We start from the raw sequence: 27,586 nt of genomic DNA, 5'->3' as shown, positions 1-27,586 counted from the left end.
ACCGAGAGCCGGCGGAGCGCTACGGAGGGACCGAGCTTCGAACAGTGCTAGGGGGGCTCCGGCGCTGCGGATGCCCCTGGCTTCCTCGCCGCCGGCGGCCTCGCCCGCCTACCCCTGCCCGGCGCTCCAGGCCCGCTCTGCGCGCACCGCCTGGCAACCCCGCGCGCGTCCCGCGGGGGCGCTGCGTCCCCCTGCCACCCCGGCCCCCAGCGGCCCCTCTCGCCCACACCTCCTGCCCGCACCACCCGGCCTCTCCTCCCACCCTCGGCTCCCCTCCCCTCCCTCCTCTCCCTCCTCTCCCCTCCCCTCCCGGCGAGGGGCGGGAGGGGGCGTGGCAGGGCCGAGGTTTGTGTGGCTGGGACCCGGCTCCTCGCACTCCGAGTCCGCCCGAGGAGCCGGGCCCCGGCCGCTGTCCAGCCGCTCCGCGCCCCTCGCGACCCGCGCCGCCGCCTCTCGGGGAGACGCTCGCCATGGATACCCCCAGGGTCCTGCTCTCGGCCGTCTTCCTCATCAGCTTCCTGTGGGATTTGCCCGGTTCCCAGCAAGCTTCCATCTCATCCTCCTCGTCGTCCGCCCAGCTGGGCTCCGCCAAGGGAATGCGAAGCCGCAAGGAAGGGAAGATGCCGCGGGCGTCGCGAGAGAGTGCCACGGCCCGGGCGCCCCTGGAGCGGCAGGAGCCACAGCCGAGGCCGCAGGAGGAGCCCCGGCGGCGGCCGCCACAGCAGCCCGAGGCTCAGGAGCCTCCGGGCAGGGGCCCGCGCCTGGTGCCCCACGAGTACATGCTGTCAATCTACAGGACTTACTCCATCGCCGAGAAGCTGGGCATCAATGCCAGCTTCTTCCAGTCTTCCAAGTCGGCTAATACGATCACTAGCTTTGTAGACAGGGGACTAGGTAAGTGGCAAAGAAGACGCCCGACTCCTTTCTCCCTGGAGCTCCGCAGCCAGGGCACAGCTCCGGCTCTGGCAGGAGCCTGCATTTGTGAATTCCCTTCCCGCTCTGGCTACCTCCCCCCTTTCTTTTCTTAAACGGTTTTTCTCAAGCCTAAGTAAGTTCCCGAATGCGGCTGCAGATTTTATTCCAGTATGCAATCCTCCCTGCCTCGCTTTCTTCTTTTCCTTCCTTCCTTTCTCTCGCCCTTCCTTCCTTCTTCCTCTTGCCTTTTGCAGAAAGGAGCGTGGCGGCCGCACGTCTGGTGGCTGGTGGAGGAAGCGTGGAGGGAGGGAGGTGGCGGGCAAATGACCGGGGCTGGAGAGGCGTCGCGACGGGGACTGACGGAACCCGTGGCAAGGGGTCACTAGTTGTACCGGGTACGCGGTCCAAGGCCGGAGCTGCCGTGGCGGACCGAGCGGCCCAGGGGCCTGAGTGAGCGCTGGAAAGCCCTGAGCTCCCATCCGCTCCGGGAAAAGCCGGCAGAAGAGAGTTCCGCGGTCGGAGGAGCGAGTCGGCGATTGGCGTCTGGCAGTGCCCTGGCCCAGCCGCTGCCCAGGTACCCGGCTCGTCCCCGCGCAGGACAGGACGTGGGGATGGTCAGCCGCGTAGGAACCCCGCGACCTCTGGTTTTTTTTTTTTTTTTTTTTTTTTTTTTTGCTCCTGCAGCGCGCTCTCGGCCACTCCGGGGCCGCAACAGAGTCATTTCTGCAGAGGCAGCGGCAGCAACTGGCAGGGCGGGCCGGGGGCAGGGGCAAGTGAGCTAAATTTGGGGGCTTGTTGGTACTTAACTCACACGGGTGCCTGCGTGTGCTCGTTCACCTTTCTGAGCTAGGCATCTCTCCTCTCTCTGCGCTTCTACCAGGGGCCCCATCTTTGGTCCCCTCTGTGGGCGCGGGTGCATGTGTGGGAGTCTGCGGAAACCCCTGCGCCCCCTCCTTGCCACCTGCGTTGGTCTGCAGCCTTGGAGAAAACCTCGCGCTGCAGGCGCCGGGAACTCAGTTCCTAAAGAGAAGAGACAATACCGTAGAAGGAGGCAGTAAGGAAGGGAGAAAAAGCAAAGGAAGGGCAAACGGGAGGTAGGGGACGAGAAGAAAGGACGGAGGAGATAAAAGAGATTTGGGCATCTATCCACTCTGCCACCCTGCCCAGACTTAGCTCCTCGGCTCGGACGCCTTCCCGGCCTCCCACTTCCAGGTCAGTGAAAGTGGGGTCGCCCAGGAACCGGCGAGCATGGGGGTTCGGACTGGGAGGGCTGCTCTGCCCCGGCTGCCTTGGGGGCACTTGCACGCCCTCGAAGCTTTACAGAGCAGGCTAACGGCCCCGAGCCTCGGGCTCTTCCCAGGCTTCAGCCCCCGAGCCCCCTCCCTTGCAGCCGCCTTCCTTGCGGGCATGGGTCCTGCCCACGCTCGGTTCGCGGCTGCAGCCCGAGGTCAGCGAGGTTCACGAGCTGCTGAAAAGTCTGGGCGGCAAATTAACGCCAGGTATTTTATGGTGATTTTACAACTACTAAAGTCACCCTGGCAAATACAAGCGGCTTCTTCGTAGCTCTGCACCTGGGGTCCCGGCCTCCCTGCTGCCAGCGCAGCTCGCCTTCTCCCCACCTCCACCCCTCTCCCTGCCTCTGTTGTTTCTCTCCCTCCAAATCTTCTGTTTATCGTTCGCCTTCTCTAATACCCTAATCGAAGGCTACCCTAGACTTGCCTAGTCGAGATAGTAAGGAAGCACAGAGAAAATTACTCTAGAGGCCTTTCCCCAAGGGAAGAAATCCCGCAGGCCCAGGGTGGCGGGCGGTTGGGCGCGCATTTTCTTCTCCCCACGGGAAGTGGCCAGAACCTCTGCCCCTCCCCCAAGCGGACACCCCCTAACTCGTAAGCTGCGCCCTGTGAGTTTGGCACGGGACCAAGGGACCCTGCGGGCAGCTGGGAGGCGTCTACCTAAGCCTGCGGCGTTGGGGCAAGTGTGGGAGGTCTCTGGGGGCTCCAGGTCCGGCGCAGAGGCTGGCTCGCTTCACCCTGGCTCGCGCTGCAGCAGCCTGTCCGCGGGCACCGCGCTGGGCGCCCCCGGGGCGCCGGAGGTAGGGAGGGGACTGGCTGCGCGCCCAGGTTGGGGGGGGGGCCTCAGTTCCCGAGTCAAGCTCTCTAGGCTAGCCGAACCGAGATCCAGACGTCCGGCTTCCACTCCCGAACGCGGTCCCCCGCCGGAGGAGGCGCGGCGTGACCACCTGGACCGCAGCTTCAAAGGCGCGGTCTCCTCCACGCCCTCCAGTTCCCAGAAAACGCGAAGAAAGGTAGTTAGTTGACCGCGAAGGCTGTGCGGCTGGTAGCACGCCGCGCTGGGGCGAAGGAGTGCGAAGCCGCAGGCTGGAGGGCGCGCGCGGAGGAGGGGGTATGTTGCGGGCCACAGCCCCAGCTTGATAAAGGGAAAGCCTCACTTTCTCTCTCACTGATTTTGATTTGATGTGTCACCGGCGGTGACCTCGGGCTGGACCTTCCGGGGCTTGCTTAGCATCGGGCCCCTGATTGGAGTGTTTCAACTCAGCGATCTAATTGAGGGTTCATGTCATAACACATCAAATGGTGTCTAGTCTCCCGTGATGGAAGGGACCCGCCAGCCGCGCATCCCCGACTCCTGGCGAGGACTTCCGCCCCTCTCACGTGGGGACTCTTAAACCGCGCCAAACCTTCCAGCATCCCCTCCCCCAGCCGTGGACGGCAGGACAAGGAGGAAAGAGCGGCGGCCAACCGAGAGCTGGGCCAGCCGCGCTAACTTGGCGCCTTGCCTCGGGGATGTTTAAATCGCCGTCGAGTGTGGCAGGCTTGGCTTCGAGAAGCAGGGGTCCCTCAGGGGGAGGAGCAAAGAAAACGGAAGGAATCCTGAAACCCTCTCGTGAGGCATGAACTACTTACGTACAGTACAGTATTTGTAAAAAGCCTTCCTCACCCGGGGACCCCGAAACCCCAGAAATTACACCTAAAGCTTGCGTTTAAGAGTGGGAGAGCGGGGTAAACTCTGTCCATTGTGAATGAATGAAGAGCGCTTTAGGTCTATAAAGACTGCGTGTTCTGTACTGCCTCAGCCCCTGCCTCCTTCTCCCAACCCCCATGAGGAGGAGACCTTATTGCAAGTTAAAAAAAATATGTCCCCCCTTTCGGTTCGCTCTCCAAACAACTAGGGGTAGTAATAATAACTAAGATATATTGACATGCTGAGCACTTACTGGGTACCAAGTACTGGGCTAACATTTGTTCCACGAATTATTTCATTTAATTCTAACAACACCCCCCCCCCCCGGGGAAGAAAGTGCTACAGTCCCTGTTTTACAGGTGAATTAAGGAAGACAGAGAGGTTAAGCAAGTTGTTCAAGGTCACACAGCTAGTGAGAGCTGAAGCACATATCCAGTTCTAGCCCCTGCATATTAACCTATGGCACTACATGGGTAGGGTAAGGGGTGGGGAGGTTTCTAAAGGATGGTGGCAAGAAGCAGAAATGGAAAAACTTGACAGATTTTCCACCCCGTCTAATATTCCTCTGTAATCTCTTAAGACCCAGTTAGGAGTTGGAGTGAAACTTTGGATTCAGGGGTCTAAAACTGTGCTGTGCCTTGCTTCTTCTTTGCACTCCCTGTAAAAGGCACAAACTGCCTTATCCCTGACCTTTAAAAATGCCTCCATATTGTGCTTTCAAGATGATTTTGGATCCATAAAGATGAGAAAGTGTGTGAATGTTTGTGTTGGTGCGGTCATAGGATCAGGATGGACCAGGTTGGATATAGAGAAATTACAGTTAGCACCTGATAGAACTCATTACAAGACCACTAGTACAGGAGGCTTGGAACTCCAACCCTGGGGCCTGGGAAAGGCAGACAATGAGAACTCCTATGAATTCAACATGGCTGTAAGATAGAGGCGGGGGGAGAGAGAGGCAAAACTTGGACTTTAGTTTACGTTGTGAGAAGCGCCATGTAATTCCAACAAGGGAGGAAAAAAAAAAAAGCCTCTTAAGGATGAAGAAACCAAAATGAATCTAAGAATATTGCTGTGAGTTAGGTTTCCAGATGATTTTGAAATTAGAATTCTCTTTAAATATTTGTTGTTATTGTTACAATAGCACTCTCAGAAAGGAGGCAGCAGAGAAGAGATAAAAAACAAAAAAACAAAAAACAAAAACACCAAAAAACACTCACACGCACAAAAAACCCCAAACGAGATCGGAACATCCTTGAGGAATTTGACACCCTAGAAATGAACCTCGGGAGGGTTTGCCGCTGATTGTTTGTTGGCTTCTAGGTTTACCTTCTGGGTCGCGATTGCCAAGGGGGCAGGGCAGGACAGCTAACGGGGAGGACATTCTAAGAGCGGCATAGTTCTCTCCTGATTGAAGTTCGTCTGGTGTGGCATGTTTATGCAAAACAGCGTGTTTCTGGGTGGACCTGGGCCGCAGAGTGGTGCAATCAACGCAGTGGTGCTTTTGCCCGGACCCTGTTGTCGTTGGCAAACGGAAAATGAAATATAAGCAGGGAAGTATTTTAATGGGGACGGAGGGAATTCACAACTGTTAATTATTTGGTGACCTTGTATTCGATTTGTTTGAGTCCCTTATAAAAACACTAATGCAGACCAGACGGCCAAGTGAGGAAGCCGGCAGAAGGTTCCAATCTAGGCTTTATTTCCCCGGAAAGAGGGAACAGCCTTGGGAAAGGATTGCTGAGCTTTCAAGTGCGTGCGTGTGAGGACGCGCCGGTGTGAGCACCGCGCGGGGTTTGCGTCGCGGTCCAGGTTCAGGATCCTGCTCAAACCTGGTGAACTGCAGGTCCTGGAAGAAACCCGGGGAAAAGGAAGGAAGCCTTAAACCAGAAGTTTGTTCTGCTCTTCTGGTTGGAATGATTAAAACATTTTTCAGGCCACAAACCAAACCCTTAGCCATTGGTTTGTTGTTAAATAGCAGTTAATGTCACTCCCACCCCTAAGGCCTTAAGGGTTGCCTTACAAAGGCTGCCTTAGCAAGAAGCTACAAACACCTAGTGCCTTCTGCAGCGTGAGCGCAAGAAGCGCCGGCATTCTGGGGCGGGCTTCCTTGGCAGGGGAGACTAATCTGAGAAGGACACTGAGCTTTTTCCTGGCGCGGGAGGCTCTCGAGCTCTGGGAGTTTGCGCGGTAGAGTTGCTGGTGGGGGAGGGGATCGAAAAACGTTCTCAAACATCCTTGTCGTTTCTGCACATTAAAAAAAAAAAAAAAAACTTAACTAAGCTGCAACCCACGACAGGCCTTGGGAATCCCTTCCCGCGCAAACTGAATCAAGACCTGAAACCTCCCCCTTACGACCAGAGGGGATGCGTGTCGTCTGGACCCGCGGGGAACGCAGAGCGTTGCATTGATGGAGGCCCTAGTGCAACTCGCTTTTTCCCAGCTGGAGTTCTCGGGGTTCTGGCGGCTCACCTCCTTGAAATTGGTGACGTCTTCCTGGGGCGGCGTGGGGAGAGGGAGAAGGGAACTGAACAGAGAGGTGGGGGAAAGATGGTTTGATAGAAATAGGGCAGAACGAAAACTTTCGTTTCCTGCCAGGACTTCTGCTTGCATCAAACGACCCAGAGCAAATTCACGATAATCCCTGGGGACTTTTGAGTAAAGTGAAGGACAGTAGTTCGATAACTCTTCGGGTATGGAATAACCCTGGTCAAGCAATGCTCTCTGGACGCGGGAAGGGCTCCGAGCCGAGGCCGCGAGGCGTGGCAAGCAGGAATGTGGAGCCACAGCGCCACTTCTTTGCTTGGCATCTACCACCTCCCTCAAGCCCCCATCCCCCGCCCTTAAAGCCTGGCTGTTTATTTTTAAGCTCAATGTCGGTTAAATGGTGTCTCCTGTTTACAGGAATTAAATAGGTCCTCGTCGGCCTAATGGGTTCCAGGGTTGCTGTTCCTTGCCCTCCAGGACAGTCCGTTAACGCTGCTGGGGGCCGAGGGTTGGGTGCGCTGGGAGTGGGCGGGCGGCGCTGACCAGCGTTAGCAGAGAGGCGCGCGCTGCGCAGCGAGCGGCCCGGGCGCCTGGGGGCGGGGCAGGGTTTAGGGACCCTATAGTGGGCTTGCAGTGGAGGAGAAGGGCGGGCCTCTGGCCTAGGCTGGCGCGGGTCTGGCTGCTGGAGCGGAGCGGAAAGCAAGAGCAGAGGGTTGGCTTTGGGGTCGGTCAGGGGTGGCTTACCCGTCCCCCTTACCCCCTAAATAACGTAGGAACCGAAGAGAACCCGTGCGCCTGTTTTGCAAATCTGGCTTCCAGGCAAGTTGGTCCAGTTCCGATCCCACTTCCCAGCTGACCGCCGCTCCCACGCCCAGTGGGGAGGGAAATTGAACGATGCTAGGCTATGGCCCATAACTACCACCACAAATCTCATTTTGCTAGGACGTTATTTCGGGAGTCAGCCTGAGGTGAACACAGGGGAGCTGAGTTGCCGCGATCCCTTCCTCAGAAGCTGCGTCCGGCCCAGCACTTTAAAGAACACATCACTGAGGTTTCTCCTGCGCAGGACCCCTTGACACCGAGGGTCCAATATCCTGCCCATGACCACACGCCAGTCTGAGCCCGGCTCCCCACCTGCAACCTCAGAACTGGTCGGGGAGGGGAAACAACATAAAATGGGAACCTTTTCTTCTACTTTTCATCTCCAAGCTCTCAAGTCAAAAGGCTGCGATCATGTTCCAGCCCAAAGGGCGGTTTCAGGGCTGTGATACCCTCCCCGCTGGGCCTGGGTTGCTCCCCTGGGCTCCCAGGTGACCCTACAGGTCGACATTGCAGGGAGGGCGACCTCGGGCAAATCAACCAGGTCCGGGCCCTGCTCCCGAGGTTCCAAGAGAAGGCAGCGACCTGCGGGGATGCCGCAGCTGAGGACGCCAGGCACAGGCTGCTTGGCTGCAGCGGAAAGGTGGGGAGAGAGGCTCCAGCGTGAGGGGTGTCACCAGCTTCTATTTGGATTTCATCTGCAGTGGTGTCAAATTAAGATTTGGGCCACTGTGGTCAAGAGCCCAGGGTGGGATGCCAGTGAAAAGAGTCGCCTGGTGAAGTGTCCTTGATCTGGGCTTTGCATCTCTGGCTCTTGAGCCCCTGAGAGGCCGTGAGAGTTCGCACCAAGTGCGTGGAAACTACTTTGTAAATGAATCCGTTTCGTCCTAGAAAGACAAAAGGAGTCTCTTGGAGGCGCCTCCGGACTCCTGCTGGGGGTGCCCAGGGCCCAGAGCTCAGAGTAGAGGGCTGGCCCATCTCCTGCCAGAGAGCTGCGTTACTGAAGGCTGTGCTGTGGCTCCCTAGGAGCGTGGAGTTGTTCCCAGTCGGGTGGAAATCGGGGTTCCCCTTCTCTCCCCTTCCCAGCCTCACTGGTTTGCTGCTGGCTGAGTCAGAACTTGCTGTGGGAACTCTGAGGTTTCTCTGTGGGATCCAGGCAGACCACCAGACTCGATGAATTCTGTGTGGTTCACAAGCCCAGGCTCGAGACAGGGAGGAAGGCAGGGATCCTCCAGGCTTTGGAAAGAGGTTGGAAAGTCCTCTGTGGAGGACTTCCCTTGGGCCTTTCTGGTCTTTGAAAGGAGGAAAGACGCCGGGAAATTCAGGGCAAGCTGTTGGGGAAAACACTGGGGAAACCAAGAGACCTAGAAAGAAGTGGGGCGGTGACTGTATGGTGGGAGGCACCGGGGCCCGGGAAGTTCTGTGGGGCTGCAATGCCGCCGCCCCTCACACCGCAGCCCGAGGGGTCATTCACTGCTACCACTCCGCTCTCCTCCAACCTGCAGTCTTAAAAACTTAGGGAACACACCCCCACCCCCGCACCCTACAATGGCTCTGTGGACAGTTCCTGCCTACGAGGGTGCCAGTGGAGAAGTGGGACAGGTGAGGCAAGGAGATCAGCCACCAGGCCTCTCGGGGCTGCGGCTGCCCGGAGCCAAAGGGGTTCGCATATGGGTTAACCCTAGAGGAGGGACCCTGCAAGGAAGGCCCTGTCCTTGATGAGGTTCTGGCTGGAGGTCGTTTGTTCACTTGGCATTTTGGGAGGGACCAGAGCAGTGGATAAGGCCTGGGGAATGAGAAGGAGCAAGGTGATGGGGGTGAAGCTGGAACCCCTATGGGCCTTGCCCTTTGCTGGAAGCCCTTGCTTCTCTCTTAACCCCTCTGCCCAGCACCTTTCCTCCACTCACTTCTGCAAATCCTGTGGAAAGAACTGGATTGCATCTCCTCAAAGAAGGCCAAGAGGAGGACAGGTGTATCTTCCCCCTACCTGGCCCCCTACCTGGCCGTAGGCAGTTACAGTAATATTGGCTGCATTCACTGGGTGCTTCTGTCTGTCATGCACAGCCTGCTCAGGTTGCCTTGACTCTGATCTTTACAATGACTCTGCAAAGTGGGGGTCATTCTCCCATTTTACAGATGAGGTATATGAGGCTGGGAAAGATTATGTGACCCAGTCCATCCAAGGCCACCCAGCCAATAAGTTACAGGGCAGGACTCAGATCTATGCCTCTCAAGACTCAAGATTCCTATGCTCATTCCATGTTGTCAGTAGTAACTAACATTTGCACACGTCTTCAGATGTCTTTCCTACTCTATCTCATTTGCCACCCTTCCCTCAGTGACTGTGAGCTGGCCTGATATTCTCATTTTGCAGATGAGAAAATTGTTTCCTTGGAAATTCTCATTCAAAAGTCCAGATGTTGGCATCCCTTCAGTTCTGCTGATTAGGAAGTGACTGACACTTGGAGATCAGGGATTGATGCCCTCCCCAAATTCATAGGCAGCATGAAAGAACTGGAGCCTTCTCAGGGTTTCTACCAGACACAAAGATCAGGGGCTGGGATGTCCGGGGTGGTGGCACAGATACTGGAACCAGACTGCTGCATCTATCTCTATCTTGGACAAGTTACCTTGGGCTCTCTGTGTTTTAGTTTTGTGATCCGTAACATAATAATGATATCTTTTCTTTTCTCCATAGGTCGTTTTGAAGCTTAAACGACTTATTATAAGTTTAGAATTTAGATCATGCCCAGCACATAGTAAGGACTTACACCAGTGTTTGCTGTTATGATCATACTGGATGTGAGCAAAAACACCCCAGAAAGGGTGAATTGTGTGGGTGGTCTCCTTATTCTGCACCTCAGGGGGACGGTCAGCAGTTTGCAAGTCTCAGATCTCAGTGGATGGAGGCAGGGCTCAGGACAAGAGTACGGGGGGATGCCCAGGAGATCACTGCCCCAGAAGAGGGTAATAGTTGGAGCACAAATTACTCAGAGACCTTCATACCCCAGAGGAGAGAGGGCTGGTGGCTCATTTTTACTCACCCAGTACACCTGACTCTATTTCCAACTTGTGGACTTTGGCGCCTCAGGGCACCCTCAGGGCTGAGGGACCTAGGAAGAAGTGACTCCAAACCTAGCTATGAATTCCGTGCTTGGAGGTCTTCTTACTTCCAGTAAAGGAAAAAAGAATTCCTGGCAGAACCCAGCTCCCTGTGCGTTGACGGCGTTGGTGATGGATGTGTGTCTGGTGTCCTCCCTCCCTCTTTGCTCCACCGCCAAATCAGAACCCTGTGCGAGGGGCGTGGCCTCAGGTCTGAGGGCCTCGGTTGGAATAAAGACCTTCAAATCGTGTCCCTTCCAAGCTGCAAGACATTGGGCAAGTGAAGACGCCTCTTGGAGCCCGCTCCGTCACCTATAAAAGAGTGTAACAGTACGACGGGCCTCGGACGCTGTCGGTGAGGATTCACGGACGGAGGCCACCCGAGCCCTGAGCCCGGCACAAAGGCACGCCCAGAAGCGTTCAGGGATGCTTTTGAGGATGGGGGAAAGGCTGAGCTGCAGACGTCTGGAGTTTCCTTTGCGAAGACGGGGGATTATACTCCCCTCCTCCATCCCCACCTAGGGGCGTAGGGGTGGGAGAGCCCCCTTTCATCTCGGCTTTCTGAGCCGCAGCCCGTCGCTGGAGGATGTGCCTTCGGAGGACGTGCGGCGGGACGCGTGGAGGGGCGGCGGGTGGAGGCGTGTGGGGCCCGGCCAGGCGCCCACGAGTGGCCGCTCAGGTCACGGCGAATTCAGAGGACGCGAGCGGAACACACGCTTAGCAGCGTTGGGGAGCCCAGCGTCTGGGCGCGAAGGGCCTTGGGGGTCGGGCGAGCTGGAGCTCGGGGGAGCCCTCGGGGCCAGCGAGTGACACACAGTTCAGCCAGGACTCTCAAGAGGGACCTCAAGCTGCGTACGTATCTCAAGACGTCTTGGGGAAAAAGGCCTTTCCGCCCCAAACCAAAGGACGATTCGGGTTTTCGGAAGCCATCTGCAGGGTGGCGCGGGGGAGCCGCCCCCAGCTGGAGGGGCGCGTGTGGGCGCGCGAGGCTCGGGTCCTGCCGCTGAGCAACCCTAACCCTTACGCCGCCTTCCCGGGGCGCGGTTCCCGGGGTGTCCGGGCTTAGGCGCCGCGGGCATCCTTTTCTTTACGATCTGGTGTTTGCTTCTCAGCTTCCTCCAGCCACGTACCTTTCTAAGCCAGTTTCCTCACTTAAAATGGGCGTGATAGTCCCTACCTTGAAGTGATTCGTTCTCATTCCCTTGTTTGCTTTCCTTTAAAATTTTTATTTTATTTTTTTAATCAATTCCACACCAAATGTATATGTTTGAGGTGCTCCTAACCTTTAACCGACTTGCCCTTAACTCAAAAAAGGCTGACCTATTTATGAAGAATTTTCTTCAAATATGAAGGTGGTTTGTTCTCTTCTTCTCTCCGCCCCTCCTTCCCCTGCCCACCCACCAGAGCAAGCTGATAAGCACAAATCCAGCGATTATAACTTGAGGGGTCTCTATATGTAATGCTCAGCAAACACTGAATTAACCTGGGTGTAAGCCAAGCTGTAACAGACCAGGTTGATACAAATAAAAAGCAAAAAAGATAGCTCCCATGATTTATTACTGATCAATTTTAATTTAAAGGCCTGAAGCATAGGATTGACTTCCAGGATGTAAGAAGGTGCCGCCAACAGATTCTGAATTGAAAACTACCTGTTTCTAGGCAAGAGGATGGGAGAGAGTGTCGCTCGATGACATCAGCTCTCTTTTATACAGGACTTAATGGGAGAGGAGGCTTGTGGGAGAAGGTGTGAAGAACTGGCTTCCTACCCACAGATGGCCATGGCAGCAGGGCCAGGCCTTATGATGCCAGGTCAGCAGGCAAAGTGTCTGCAGGGTCACAGTGGATGGTGTGTGTACTCCCCAGGTTGGATGCCTCCTCTGGGCTATTTCTGCGATTCATGCCTCCAGAGCAGGTCCAGACAGGTGGAGAATGTGGTCTGCAGGGGAGCTGCACAGAGCAGCCACACTCATGCGTTAGAGGTTCTGGAGACCCAGTGAGAGTACATGTGGCTGAAAGAGTGAAGAAACGTGGAGGTGGCTGTGAGGGGCAGGAAGGAGCAGGGAGCAGTAGGGACTTGGTTCTGGTGAGCATTGCCTTAGATCCTGTCTTGGGCCCAGTGCTTTGGGACCCTAGGGCCCTGTTTTGTTCTCACCTCCCATGGTGCCCTCCCCACCTGGTGCGGAATCTGAAGAGTCAAGGAAATGTGCTTATCTAGATTCGTGGTTCTTATAGTGGGGTCCCCAACCAGCAGAATCAACATCTCCCGGGAACTGAGGAGAAATGCAAAGTCTGGGCCCTGCTACAAACCTCTGGGGCCCAAGAGAATTTGCATTTCTAACAAGTTCCTGTGTAATGTTGATGATGCAGATTTAGGGACCACTGCAGGTTCACTGGCTTTGAGAGCTACTACTCTAGTCTGGTACCTGAGCCACAGAGTTCTTGCTCAAATAGCGCTGAGCCCACTTCCAGGGCCTGGGCAGCTTCTTGTTTGGGTCTGTCCTCCTAAGGGTGTGTCACATCGCTGATGTGTGCACCTGTAGCCTGGGAAGCTTGTACCTGTGGGCAAGGGTGTCCACATCCATGCAGGTAAGACCCCGCGAACTGTGGAATGGAGCTGGCATGGGAAGAAAAGAGAGCAGGATACAGGCTGAAGTCTCATTTGCACTTTTTCCTCGAGCCCTGGAAAGAGTAGGAGCAGGCTGATCTTGCTAGAAAAATCATGCGAAATCCCAAGGCTGCAGAACCAGTGGAGCCCTCTTTTTACAGATGCTTTCCTCTGTTTTGACCACTCTCGAGGGCTAGAGAAATGTGACTCAGCTGTGCAGACCATTTATTAGCCCACACTTTAAAAAAAAGAATGAAAACAAAAGCAGGCTGATTTCTCCGTGTTTCATGAGAGAGAAATAAATAAATCATCCTTCACACCTGCCTAATGCTCTCCAACCAGTGACAAACTGTCTCAAGAGTTATGTAAGCAGAGATGGAAATGATTTCCTAAAGGAGCCCAGATTTTATTCCTAGCAAGCCCTGAAAATACAGTTGGGACTCTATCCTCCATCCCTTGTACCCAGGTCACTCCTGGTTGCCTCAGCTCCAGGACTTGGACTCTAATGGACAGGCAATGGGGCTTACAGGCTAAATGCTCCAACTCTGAAATTAAACGGACCTAGGTTTGGGTCCCAATACCACCATTTATTAGTTGTCAGACTTTGGTAATTGTTTTCTCCAAGCCTTGGTTTTCCCATCTGTAAAATTGGAACAATATGAGTACCTACCTTGCAGAACTGATCTGTGCTCATGGATAAAGGATGAAAAATATGTCAGCCCTCACGACATTTAGCTGGTGCAGCAAGTGCCTTAGGTTTGTCCCTCTCATCACATCCTCAGTTTGGGGGGAGAGAAATATGAGAGCCAGGAAAGTGAAGCCTCAGGCAATAGGTCCAGAGATCTGGGTGGTGGTTGAATGTTGTCAGACACAGGTTTCTTTAAAGGAGGAGAAGAAAGTGTGCTGAATTCCCACTGATTTTAATGTGCCCTGGTCGGTTTGAAGGTCTTGGCTTCCATAAATCAACTGCCTCCAGCAGCTTTTCCCTTTTCACCTCTCTAACCCTTCCCACAGCTCCGTCTCAGGTCGGGACTTGTGTGTTAGAGTGAGGCAGCCGCCCGGCGGTCAGCCCAGAGTGGGAACTGGGTGTGGCCGAGGCTCCAGGTCCAGTGCCCTGGGGCTACATCTGGACAGGCAGTGAGGGTCGGACCTGGGACCCGGTGACACTTTTACTATTGAAATCTACCCAAACTTTACTAGCTTCTGGGGAAAGCTAGGGGCTTTGGGGATTTTTGTATTTGCTGGGTTGTAAATATTTTATGAGAAGGCAGCCCAAGAAAATCTGGTTAGCTTTCCGCCTTGCACATTGAAGTGGGGTTGGCTTCATGCACAAATGTGTCAAAAAAGAAGTCCAGTCCAGTTTTGCCTGGGTCCCCAAGAATTCGCCTTGGATTTAAAAGCCTGTTATTGTTCCCCCTCCATGTGTCCCCATTCTTTCTCTCAGTGGTAACCAAAAATTTTATCTTCAGGATTAGTTGCAAAGCAAGAAGATTTCAGATTGGGTGGGTGGGGGAGGGGAGAATGTCACTGTGTGTGTGTGTGTGTGTGGGTGTGTGTGTGTGTGTGTGTGGCTTAGGTTTTCTCCTTACTGATGTATTTATTTCTCATTGGCTGCAGGATCTTCTCAATGGATAGATAGATGCCTTGTGTTTGAGTTGGTTCATTTGTCCCTCTGCAGACTTCTGAAAGCCTCCCTGCTCTTTTGTTTGTTAAGTGGCTGATAAATTTTAAAAAGAAAGAAATCGCATTGCAGCTCCTCATTGTGTCAACTTCGTCCTGGGCCTAAATGCTTCAGCAAAACTGCCTGCTGGGCGGCATCTTCTCCCAGACCCGTGGGTCTCAACTAGGGCTGCACCTTCAAATCAACTTGGAGCTTAAAACCAAAGCTAACAAACCGCAACAAAAGTCCAATATCCAGGCCCTGTCCTCAGATATTGATTCAGTTGGCTGAAGCATACCCTGGCGCTGGTAATTTCAAAATTCTCTAGGTGGTAGACTGAGAATGACTGCTCTAGATGTTTCCCACTTACTGACCAGCGTGTATCCTAGGTCAAGCAGGCCTGTAGCCATTGCGGTGAGCCAGATGGACAGGACAGGGTCCTAGCTCCTATGGGCTGTTGGAGAGGGGCGGGCTTACGCTGGGAAAGACAGACCACTAAGGAGACAAATATAAACGAGGTCATTGTAGATAGCGCTAAGTGCCGTGAAGATAATAAACCAGGGTCCCGTGATAGTGACCGAGGGAGGCTACTTTAGATCAGGGTGGTCGAGCATGGCCTTTCGGAGGAGGTGACATTTGAACCGAGACGTGAATGATGAGAATGAGCCAGCCGAGAGGAGGTCTGGGGGAATGCGGGCCGGGCTGCGACCACAAAGGGCACATTAGTGGTTACATAGGCTCCTGGGGGAAAACCTGGGAGGCCGCCGCCGCGGCCGCCACTCCAGCAGCCACCGACTTCCGCCCAGGGAGTCCCGGGCTGAAGGGGAGGAGGAGGGGGCCGCCCTGGTGCCCTCCCCTTCTTTGCCGCGCACCGCCGGGCGGGGAGCCGGGGTGGTCAGCCCCGGGCGGGCCGAGCTGGACCCCTACCGGCCTGTCCCGTTCCCTCCCCGCCCTTTTCCTCCCAGGGGCGGCCGCAGAGCACCGGGCTGATCTCCCTCTTAAGTGAAACTGACTGTAATTATTTTTTATCTCGCAGACGATCTCTCGCACACTCCTCTCCGGAGACAGAAGTATTTGTTTGATGTGTCCACGCTCTCAGACAAAGAAGAGCTGGTGGGCGCGGAGCTGCGGCTCTTTCGCCAGGCGCCCGCAGCGCCCTGGGGGCCGCCGGCCGGGCCGCTCCAAGTGCAGCTCTTCCCCTGCCTGTCGCCCCTGCTGCTGGACGCGCGGACCCTGGACCCGCAGGGGGCGCCCCGGGCCGGCTGGGAAGTCTTCGACGTGTGGCAGGGCCTGCGCCACCAACCCTGGGAGCAGCTGTGCTTGGAGCTGCGGGTCGCGTGGGGCGAGCCGGGAGCCGGCGAGGCCGAGGCGCGCGCGCCGGGGCTCCAGCAGCCACCGCCCCCGGACCTGCGGAGTCTGGGCTTCGGCCGGAGGGTGCGGACCCCCCAGGAGCGCGCCCTGCTCGTGGTGTTCACCCGATCCCAGCGCAAGAACCTGTTCGCCGAGATGCGCGAGCAGCTGGGCTCGGCCGAGGTTGCGGGCCCGGGCGCGGGCGCCGAGGGGTCGTGGCCGCCGCCGTCGGGCACCCCGGACGCCGGGTCTTGGCTGCCCCCGCCCGGCCGCCGGCGGCGGCGCACAGCCTTCGCCAGCCGCCACGGCAAGCGGCACGGCAAGAAGTCGAGGCTGCGCTGCAGCAAGAAGCCCCTGCACGTGAACTTCAAGGAGCTGGGCTGGGACGACTGGATTATCGCGCCCCTGGAGTACGAGGCCTACCACTGCGAAGGCGTGTGCGACTTCCCGTTGCGCTCGCACCTGGAGCCCACCAACCACGCCATCATCCAGACGCTGATGAACTCCATGGACCCCGGCTCTACCCCGCCCAGCTGCTGCGTGCCCACCAAACTGACTCCCATCAGCATCCTGTACATCGACGCGGGCAATAACGTGGTCTACAAGCAGTACGAGGACATGGTGGTGGAGTCCTGCGGCTGCAGGTAGCGGCGCCTTCCCTGCCGCCTTGGCCCGGGACCGCTGGGGAGGCCTGGCTGCAGAGAGGCGGAGGAGGAGCTGGCCTTGGACGAGGCAGAGAGTGGGGCAACAGCCTGGGCTTTCAGCCGGGTGGGAGAACAGGGAGTTCCGCCTTTCCAGAACCTTCCACCTGCCAGCCCAGAGGGAGAGACGGATTTTCACACCTTGCCCGGCCACCCTGGAAAAACAAGCCAAGGAGGATTTCTTTAGTTTTTGTCTTTATTATTGTGGCTTTGGATTTCCTTGTGTGTCTCACAGGTTTTGATGGGAGGTGGGGGCAGGGGAGACACATACCTGGTTCTCAGCTGCTCCAAGGATTGAAAAATTAATAGTTTAAGAAGGGAAACTGGGGGGAAGAATCACCTTTGACCACATCTCGGTCTGATTGTTTGCTACCTGTGTAAAGAAGGTGGGGTCTTTCTGGCCATGTCGTAGCCTGTGCCTTGTCCCCTCGCCCTTGCCCGCAACAGAAAGTGTTAAGGTAGAGAAATAGGAAAGCCAGGAGGGGTCCTGCCTTTAGAAGAGCTTTGCAAGAGGTGGGCCCAAGCGGGCCTTTTCCCGCTTGATTGTATACCCAGCTCTGCCCTGGCCTCTGCCCGTATAGGGAAGTGGCAACCTGCATCTCACTCCAGGGGGCTCAGGTCACTGCCATTACTATTGCTTTTTCTGGGGGAAAAGGGAGCTGGTATGGATGGAATGACAAGAATGGGTCCAAGTGGAACCCCCTAAAGGATAATGAGAAACCACAAGGCTGCCTCTGAGGGGCTGACATAGAGGTGCCTTAGCCCAGGCTGGAGGTCACCTACGGAAAAGCCCTTCCTCAAGTCTGTTTCTCATTGATTTCTTTGAACAGAATTTGCCAGAATTCAGACATCCCCTTTGAAGGGGAAGGTGATTTCCCATTTAAGCAAAAAATGGGTAGGGCTGGGGAACTGTAGAACTAAGGTAAGAGTTGCAGAGGATGGGAAAGTGACCCAAGAAAAGGGAGGGTGAAGTCAGGAGGGTAGGTGGTTCCCCACCTCCCTCACCAAGGATGGGGATAGAGGGACAGGCCAGGAACAGGGAGGAGAGGGATGAAAGGAGACACAAACCCTTGTCTCCGAAATTTCTTTAGAATCTCTGTTCCCTCCCCTCTCTCTGACATTCCTGAAAGATTACCAGCCAGCAATAGCCCAGGGCTCCCCCAAAAGAATTGTTTCAGATTGTAATTACCAGTTAGGCAATGTTTTTAAAACTTAGTAATGAGAAACTGTGAAAAGAGCAAAGTGTTACATTGAGCTTGAGGTGGGAGACGACTGGGACGGATGGTGAGGAAGGAGGCAGGGATGGAATTCATCTTCCGGAAGCAGGAGAGAGCAGAGCACAAGTTAAATACCCATCCCCAGATTGCCAAAAACATGAACTTTCCCCCAGCCTGCACCAGTATTATTTTCAAACATTGCCCGTAAGTAAGTAGGCCCTTTGAAGAGTTAGCTTCCTTCTCATCTTTGACCATGAAATGGTTTAAACAAGGGCACTTGTACCACCATTACAAAAAGTTTTTGTTTTTCCTAAGTGGTTTTGCTCTCTCTTGATCTAAACCTGTTGCTTGTTTGGTTCAGAGAACTACAAACTGTCCAAGAAAGGGTGAGACTGATAATAAATGCTAATATAAAATGCTAAGTGAAAAAAAAAAAAAGACTTGGCCCGGAGGAATAATTTAAAATGCACATTTGCTTTGGATGCACTGTTGTTCTGTTAAGGCTGTATATATTTGTTTATTTAAGGTGACTGAAAGTGCAAAGAGGAAATGGACAGCATGCAATTCATCTTAATGTACAAAACGTTATATGCACTCAAATGTTATAATTTCTAATATTTTTAAAGTTTATATTCGAGTTGTACAAAGTTAAGCATTCATCAGATATTTCATTCTTTCATAATGTTATCATTTTCTTAAATATTATTACAAAATTTTAAGTCTGTCTAATGGAGAGTTTTTTTTTTTAACTGTCTACCTCACTATAATACAAGTATTTACCACATGAAAGTTACCAGAGGTCAATTAATATTCAAAACATTTTTTACAGTACACTTTTCCTGGATGATACTCAGTCTAATACTGTATTATTAAATTCATTTCCCCCCTTAATAAATCAGCCTGGTTTATATGGATCTATTTAGAAAAATCATTTTCTCAAGGAATTACCTACCATCAGTGGTATTTTGGTCCAGTATGGGACTGAATGTCTGAAAAGGCACTGAGGATTATTTTGAAATCCATCATTCAGAACATTGGAGTTTTTCCTCACAACTCTTCCATAACTCTCTTTTCATGAAATTTTCATTCACCAGATTAAAGCCAAATCCTTGTCAACTATTAGAACAGTGTTTATAAGCCTGTAACTCATTCCAACATCTCAAGAGCCCAAATAGGAACTGGATTATTTCTTAGTTTCTTTAATGTTGAAAAAAAGTTGTAAGTTAACTAGGCCAGCCAAGATGTCTATAATTACCATTTACATTATGCCTTAGCGGGAGCAGAAGATATGAAATGTTGTTCTATTTGTTCACTTGCTATAAATTAGGGAGCCCGTGTACAAGTGTTAAGTCTGAGTGCTCACTCTATGTCAAGCATGATGCTGTCCGGGCATTATCTCATTTAAACTCATCAGAAACTCCACGAAATAAGTACTATTATAATCCCCATTTTACAGATGAGGAAACTGAGATGTGGCGAGTTTAAGTAGCCTGCCAGTGGTAGTTAGGATTTAAACGTAGTTCTTTCAGCCTCTAGAGCCTGAAGAATTAACCACTATAAAATTCTGCCCTGAGATATCTACCTGCTCTCTAACTGGTCCCTGAATGTCAGTGTGGGGAATTTGCAGTTAGCCACTATTATTGGGCGTGGCCAATTGGAGGAGGAGTTGCTGCTCCAGGGGCCACCAGCATTGCCTGAAGTTTTGGAATAAGTGAATTATGATTGCTGGGATAAGGAAGCTGAAAAATGCGTATGGATTGCAAAGCTCTGGGAGTTCTCAGCTTAGAGCTCGCTTCTGCAGATGCATGGTTTAGGTCATTGCTGGGCTCCTGTAGCTCCTCTGCAGTTTTCTGGAACTGCCTTGGGTGTGGTTTTTGTGAGTTTTGGTTATCAAAGTACTGGTCAATTTACAGACAGGTTATGTTTCAATAGATTTGTAAGTGGGCTGTTTAGAACTGAGAAACATTTTCCTTTGGAAACAATGTTCGTATGAGTTTCCAGGTCATTTTGCAAAAGCTTTATTTACCCCAGTGGAACTTTTTAACAAAGCAAGTTTGACCAATGGGTTTTGGGTACAGATAATCACCTGGGAAAGCAAAACAGAAGTTCTTTCTCTTTGCTGGGTGGAGGCTCTTTTTGAAATAGTTGAAAATTCTTTGCATTTTTCCACCACTTTTTCTATACCCATCACCCAAGTCCCTCGACCTCCCAACTGCCCTGAGGACTCCCAGCCCTGCCCCTTAATATGCCCCCATTCCAGAGATTTCCTTTCTCTGCACAGATATTTCCATCCCCAAAGTTATTTTCCTCTCTTTCCTCCATCAGAAAGTTTATTTCTTAACTCAGGTGTTAGAAGAAACACAATCTGGTTGAATTACATGAAGATGTAAATGTCTCTAAGCTCCTTAACCTTGGGGACATTTGCAGTTTAAGAAAAAAATCTTGCTTAACTCAGATCTCTTGTGAGTGATGTGAAAGTCAATATAGGAAGACTCAACACACAAGCCACACACAATTTTGAGCTGTATGTGAACTAGGCACTAATGACACAGGATGAATGAAGACACCTCTCAATGTGAAATTTTTTGCTGTCCACTGGGGAACATTTTGTGCAATAAAGAGACTATTTGTAGCTAACTTGTTAAAAAATTAATATCCAATGTATTAAAGCAAAACGTTTAATAACTTAGTTTTTTCCTAAAGCTCGTTAAGTTTAATGAATGTAGGCCCCATAAAGCTTTTTTTTTTTTTTTTTTTGCCCTTGTTTTGTTTATTGCTATATTCTTAGCATCCAGAATAGTGCCGAACACATGGCATACACTCAATAAATATGTTGAATGAATAAATTTACAAATCCTATTTTACTTGTAAATCTAGTAATTTTAACAAGAATTTTTAAGGGAGCTTTTGATTTCTGTCTGTTCAGCTCAAGTTGAGTGCAACAACCTCCCTGAATCAACCAATTCTCGTTACAACCTAGCTAATAAACTTCTATTAAATATCATACATTGTTTTTTGTCAATTTAATATTTTTTTTTTTTTTTTGCAAAGCCCTTCACATTTCTCTAACAGGAAAAATCTCCCCATGTACTTAAGCTACTCCAAGTAAAGCTAATAAATGAAACCTCTAAAGATGATGATTCTTAAGTTCTATTAAGCATTTCAATACTGCTTATACTGTTTGATTGAACACAGGGAATCTAAAGTTAATTACTTAGTTGCCCATTTAAATTGATGTCAGAAGGCTAACCTGTTAGATACCTTACTAAACCACATTTTCTTAAAACATGCAAACACTTAAAATATCAAATGTATATAGGTTGTCTCAATGATTAAAAAAACACTATTTTTGAACTTAATACAAAAGTGTTAATAATTTGGATTTGATTTACTTAATCTTTGTACTCTATTCCAAAGTTTCTTTGGGTTAAAAACACTAACCCACTACTGACAAAGTATAGTTTCACAAGCAACGTGGGGAGACCATGTCAACAGACTGTGGCTGCAAATCTACCAGAGGCTTTGGTTGAGAAAGGAGATGGATTCTCCCTGGGATACTGGCCAAAATTCCAACTCCCTTTTAATAGTCACTGTACCAACAGGAATTCCAAACCCATATCTTTTATGAGTTGGTCTCTCCTGAGTTCAAGAGAGGCTGTTAACTCATCTTTCCTTCTGATTTGGGTAAATTGAATTCTACGCTCCCCATTAAGATTGTGGCTAACTGTCTTCATTAATTAACTGGATTTCACATTTGTTTAATGTCCTTAGGACATTTCCTTGTTTTCACCTTTGGCTTTAAAATTACTTTACTGCCACTTTATTGAATTATTCTACCCTTACATAGTTCTTCCACAACCTCTTCCAACTTTATCATCAAACTCTGGTAATCAGAATTCTGTAATCTTTTTCTATATTCTTCGTGTCTGGAAAATCTACAACTCTTATGGATATTGAAATGACATCTAATGGGAACTGCACATCCTCATTCCTTGCCTGGTTCTGTGGTCACAATACAAAGTTGTATGAATGAAAACACAGTCACTGTGCTTGAGGAGTTCACAGGAATATAAGTATTGTTAGTGTTACTATTATCTCATCGGGTAATTATCACAAAAACTCTAATTATGATTGCTCTGCTTTACAGATGAGAAAACTGAGGCTTAGAGAGGTTCAATCAGTTGCTGAGGAGAAGCTAGGATTTAATTTGGTAGAATCCTGAGCATATTTGCGTCTGTCCGGGCGGTTATTTAGTAAGTTCCCATAGTCTGGAAAGCTCTGTTTGAGGCTCTGGGAAACTTTACAAACAGAACTAGAGGTGAAGGAAGTTCCAAAATTGAGCTGAACTTCCAAGACTTGCAGACTCCTAAAGGCAGGCTGCTCTCTCTACCTAAGTTCTGCTTTTAATGACTTATTCCTTTCCTTTCCAACTCACAAATTCTCTGAAATCTTCATCCCCCCTCATCCATAACTGTTGAGGAAGCAGGGAGAATAGGACGTTGAGAAATGAGGAAAAGGGCGATATTTGCAGCCATGGGTTCTCTGTACCATTCAGATGTTCAGAATTACAAAGGGTGTAACGCTAACCCTTCCAAGAAAGTCCAAACTTATTAGAAATAAAATGTGTTTGATTTAAAAAGAAAGAATTTAATAAATACTTATTATATATTAGTGTCATCTGTGACTAGAGGCAGAATTCACCAGATGTAACTGAGGATGATCACATGAGTGGAAATTAGGACCTCTTGATGCAACTTTGTTTTTGAAAATTCATATTTCCAAGTGATGATTCCTTTACCTCTATTGGGAGTTCTTAAGCATGATAATTATTCAGTAGCAGGAATGTGAAACTAGTTAATATGCGTTTTCTCCTCAAAACTGATAGGAAACCAACAGTAAGTGCCCAGGGAATTTTAAAACAAGTTTAACAGGATTATTTACTCTTGACCTAGGGCAATGACCAAATGGGATACATCCCTGATGCAGAGATTCAGCTGTCCACAGCTCCATGTTTGATTGCCCCTCTTTGGAACAGAGGGAATCTTGTATCTCTATCCTGAAGACCTAATGGTTTACTTGGGAGTGCCAAGTGACTTACACCAGCCAGCTGTGCCTTAAGCTTTTATTAAAAAAAATTCTTGCTTTGATCTCTACTTTGTTAGAATTCTTTCGTAAGTTCTAGGGAAATGATGTGCCCCAGTTTGCCAGAAAGAAGGGGCACTTGGACTGCCAAATGTCTTCACTCTTTTCCTTTGAAACTATTGCAGTCATGTACATGGAGGAATATTTACCTGTCTATGTTGAGACAGTCTTAAAAGTTTCAGAGTTTCAGCTTTAATTTTGAAACTTCCCTTATCTCCAGTTTCATACCTAAAATCTCTAATAAATTGAGCAAACCATTGAGATAATTAGCTTCTGAGTTATATTACAATTTTTGTCCTTACTAGTGGTTAATGTTTATTGGACACCAATAGCATTCACATCATGGTAGAAGATTTAAATGTATTCAAGGCCCTTGGTTAGAGGGCTCAGTTCATAGTTTATTCATATCAGAAAGAACTGTTAATGTTGCTCGTTTTAAAATTGCTGTCCAGAACAAATGGACAAAACTTATAAGAATGTTTGGTTTAGGCTTAAACAATATTGTATGTATTCATTCCAGATTTCAACTTTTACTAAAACCTGACTACTGAAGTTTGCTGCGAAAGAGTTGCCAGTGAGAAAGAACCTCTGCCATTGCAGTGAACAGTTTTTCCAAATAAGCAAATAAGTGTTTTATTAAAAAACAATTTCCGTTTTCTAATGTTTACTTGTTATCGATTGGAAAGTGACTTCTTAGCCAGCACATTGGTAGTTGTTGTTGCCTAGTTGGCAGTGAGAGTGTCCTGGATTGAACAGTGGAACAGCAGAGTGGTTGAAGGAGACCCATATGAGGCATGATCTGAACAACCACTGTATCTTAGAATTCTTCCACATTATCCCAAATCTTTGAATTTGGGCTGTTTGTTTAGGGGTGTGGTTCAGGTACAGGCAGATCTAGCTCCTTCACATTAGTGTCTTCCAATCTCTTGGTGTGACTCAGGTGGTCACTCTATGATCAGGTTTCCTGGGTCCTTGTAGGTCTATCCTTGTTCTCTAGCAGGGAAGTAGACAGCAATTTATATCTTTCCTAGCAAGTCAAGAGTGTGACGGAGAGGTTATTAGGGCAGGAACTTTGCTCACTCTTGCTGGTATGTTCGTGGATTTAGTGGTTGGTGGTGAAATTCGACTCTCTGCTATTTATATAATGTATAGGTAATGGTGGTGGTAATTGTAATTATAGTGTCAGTCATTTTAACCATTAGAAATTAGAGATAAATATTTGATGATAATAGATGGTTGTATCATTTAGGCTTATTCAGTTTTATTTAACAGAAACCCTCAGGTTAAGAGTAACTTAAATACGAAAAATTAGTTCTCACATAAAAAAGGAAAAGTTTAATGATAGGCAGTCCAAGGTTTAATGAGGGTTCCACAATGTCTTCAGAGCCTGAGACCCCTTCTGTCTGTTTGCTCCACCATTCTAGTGCATGGCTTTCATATTCAAGGTTACCTCATGGCCCAAGATGGCAGCTGGAGTCCAGCCATTACACCCCAGCTGTAGGCCAAAAGAAAGAAGAAAGCCAGAAGGGAAAAAAAGGGCTTTTCCCAGCTGGCTCAGCTCCCTTTAAGCAGCCTTCCCAGATATCCCAAACAACATTTCTCTTTAATTTTCATTGGCCAGAACATACTTACAGTTGCTTCCAGGGAGACTAGGAAATGCAGTCCTACTCAATATAGTATATAGCTGTTTTTGGTTGGGCAACAAGTAGCCTTGTAATACCATGGTATTACGGCATAGACCCAATCCTATCACTTATGCCTCCTCTTCCCTGGAGGTTTCCTAGCCCTGAGAGCTCTTCACATACAGTACAGTTAACCACAGGGAAACCAAGTGTCCCTAAAGCGATGGTTGAAAAGTGCAGGTTCTCTAGTAAACGCTTGACTGGAGAACCAGGCTGAGGCTTGGAAGACCAAAGCCTTTTGCTCCCTTCCTCCAGAGCTGAAAATGCACACCAATCTGACTTCGCTACTTAATTGCAGAAACAAAGAAGGTTAAACTGAAAGAAGAGAATGAGTACATATGGAGAGTGTTGTCCAGGAAGGCAAATGATTGACTTTGACCAATCAGATGAGGAACTCCTCCTCCTGTGGGAAAGTGATGATAAGGGAAACGGCATAGGTGGGCGATCCCATCTCAACCTTAACTTTCTTACTGTAGGTGCTCTTATTAGGCTGTACGTGTATAAGACATAGATACTTAGAGATGAATAAAAAAGCTTATTATTATATGGATGCAGATGTATTCTATATCTCCATATATTCCATGTACTATATATAGTATAAAGCAATAGTGTTATAACTCTGAGCTCTGTAACCAATGGGCCTGGAAAGGGTTACACGTGTGCTAAGATATTGGGCCTGGGTCAATCAAAGCCTATAGCAGATCACTTCTATCCAACAGCAGACTCTTCTGCTTGTCCCAGAGTGTTTCAGAAACATTACCACTTTCAATGTGTGCTCTGGCCCCAAAAATGCTGGCAAGCACTGCTTAAATCAGTTTATTTTATGCAACGTCATGTATGTGCCATGAGACTATCACTTTAAGTGTCATTTATCAATGATGGGAAATAAGTAAAAACTCAAGTTAGTTGTAGGTGCCAAGCCAAATTTTGATTGAAATGCAGTGCTAACCTGGGCTCTTGGTCAGTGCTCAGTGGATAGAGGTAAGAACTAGTCAGGCTAACCATTGTTACATCTCTTTAGCCTCTGGACCAAAGACCTTTAATTAAATAGATGAAAAGACTAGGTTACTCCAAGAAATTATAGTGTCAGTGATAATTGTGACACTTTTTATAATAAAAAACAAAACCAAAAACAGTATTCCACTCCTTGGATGTTTCCAGTGGGGTTTTGTGAAGTTCTGTAAATAATGCATCTGCATTCAAATGGCATCTTTTGCCCCACATCTCAAACATTCTGCTCTGTTCATTATTTAACACTTCGATCTTTATTCTACAGATGGGCAAAATGGTAAACTTCTATGAATGTTAACAGATGAATTTCATTCATGGGCCAAGCCTTGAGTGCCCAATAACTTCACGTGTTCTTTTGCTCCAAAGGTAGATTAGAGAACAAATATTTCTTCCAAAAATTATGCTCAACAAGATGTTCAGAAGTCAGTTCAGGTGGGTGTGGGTGTGGAGAGGAGGGGCTTTCCGTGATCTTGGCACCAAATGATATGGCTCCTTTTGAGAGTATGTGTGATCTGAAAACGTGGACCAAGGACAGAGCTATAACATAGAAATATGCACACACATATGTTTATCTCTCTCACAGGGGTTTTTCAAGTTTAACAAATGAACTAGTATGTATAAAGTACTCAGTAATTGTTAATGATTGTCACCATTATTATTATATTGTTTTTGGATAGATTTTTGAAAGCTGCATTAATGTTTGACTGCTGAGAGAAATGATAGTTCAAATGAGCTAGTCCTCTATAAGAGATCTCATTTATTCATGAAAGAGTTGTGAATACTTTTTTGGCATCTATCATATGCCAGGTGCTGTGCTTGGCATTAGGAATGACTTAATAGGAAAGTCTCTGTAAAAGAGAAGACTCGCTGCAATCATTGGGGCACAATGTGGTAAGCATCATTAGAGAACTGAACAATATGCTAACGTGGAGGAAGCAGATCTCCTTCCTACAAAAGTGGCATTCCCTCGAGTTTTTAGTGAGCCATCCACCCTGACTGTTAATCCCTTACATTGGTGAGGTGGATTGCCTTGCTAGTATGCAGCTTGTGGTTACAAAATTATTTTTTTTCTCTACCTAAAATGAACTATGCCTTTGGAGAATCAAAGTTTTGATACACATTATATTAACCCTGCTGAGCAAATTCATGTGGAGCCTACATTTCAATAAGCTATCTTAAAAATTATGAGGTGAAACTGTCACTGTTTGCAGATGACATGATACTATGCATAAAGAATCCTAAAGATGCTACCAGAAAACTACTAGAGCTAATCAATGAATTTGGTAAAATAGCAGGATACAAAATTAATGCCCAGAAATCTCTTGCATTCCTATAGAGTAATGATGAAAAATCTGAAAGAGAAATTAAGGAAACACTCTCATTTACCACTCCAACAAAAAGAATAAAATACCTAGGAATAAACCTACCTAAGGAGACAAAAGACCTGTATGCAGAAAACTATAAGACACTGATGAAAGAAATTAAAGATGATACAAATAGATGGAGAGGTATACCATGTTCCTGACCGGAAGAATAAACATTGTGAAAATGACTCTATTACCCAAAGCAATCTACAGATTCAATGCAATCCCTATCAAACTACCACTGGCATTTTTCACAGAACTGGCACAAAAAATTTCACAATTTGTATGGAAACACAAAAGGCCCCAAATAGCCAAAGCAATCTTGAGAAAGAAAAACGGAGCTGGAGGAATCAGGCTCCCGGACTTCAAACTATATTACAGAGCTACAGTAATCGAGACGGTATGGTACTGGCACAAAAACAGAAATATAGATCAATGGAACAGGATAGAAAGCCCAGAGATAAACCCACGTACATATGGTCACCTTATTTTTGATAAAGGAGGCAAGAATATACAATGGAGCAAAGACAGCCTCTTCAATAAGTGGTG

At 49.3% G+C, this 27,586-nt stretch overlaps 1 protein-coding gene across 1 annotated transcript; it reads left to right on the top strand.

Moving 5' to 3' along the window:
• Positions 1-26,164, top strand: GDF6 (growth differentiation factor 6). The gene is made up of 2 exons (XM_082433968.1): positions 1-894; positions 15,607-26,164. The coding sequence occupies exons 1-2, from the start codon at positions 471-473 to the stop codon at positions 16,566-16,568; spliced, it is 1,386 nt and encodes a 461-aa protein (XP_082290094.1). The 5' UTR covers positions 1-470; the 3' UTR covers positions 16,569-26,164.
• The last annotated feature ends 1,422 nt before the right edge of the window (positions 26,165-27,586 follow it).

The sequence above is a fragment of the Balaenoptera physalus genome, assembly GCF_965194825.1.
Source record: "Balaenoptera physalus genome assembly, chromosome: 17".
Taxonomy (NCBI): Eukaryota; Metazoa; Chordata; class Mammalia; order Artiodactyla; family Balaenopteridae; genus Balaenoptera; species Balaenoptera physalus.
Note: the sequence above shows the minus strand (reverse complement) of the source record. Positions and strands in the feature narration are given on the sequence as shown.

Coding starts and splice junctions, on each gene's coding strand:
- GDF6 (XM_082433968.1), top strand. CDS start 471: ATGGATACCCCCAGGGTCCTGCTCTCGGCCGTCTTCCTCATCAGCTTC. Junction 895..15,606: donor CTTTGTAGACAGGGGACTAG/GTAAGTGGCAAA, acceptor TTTATCTCGCAG/ACGATCTCTCGCACACTCCT.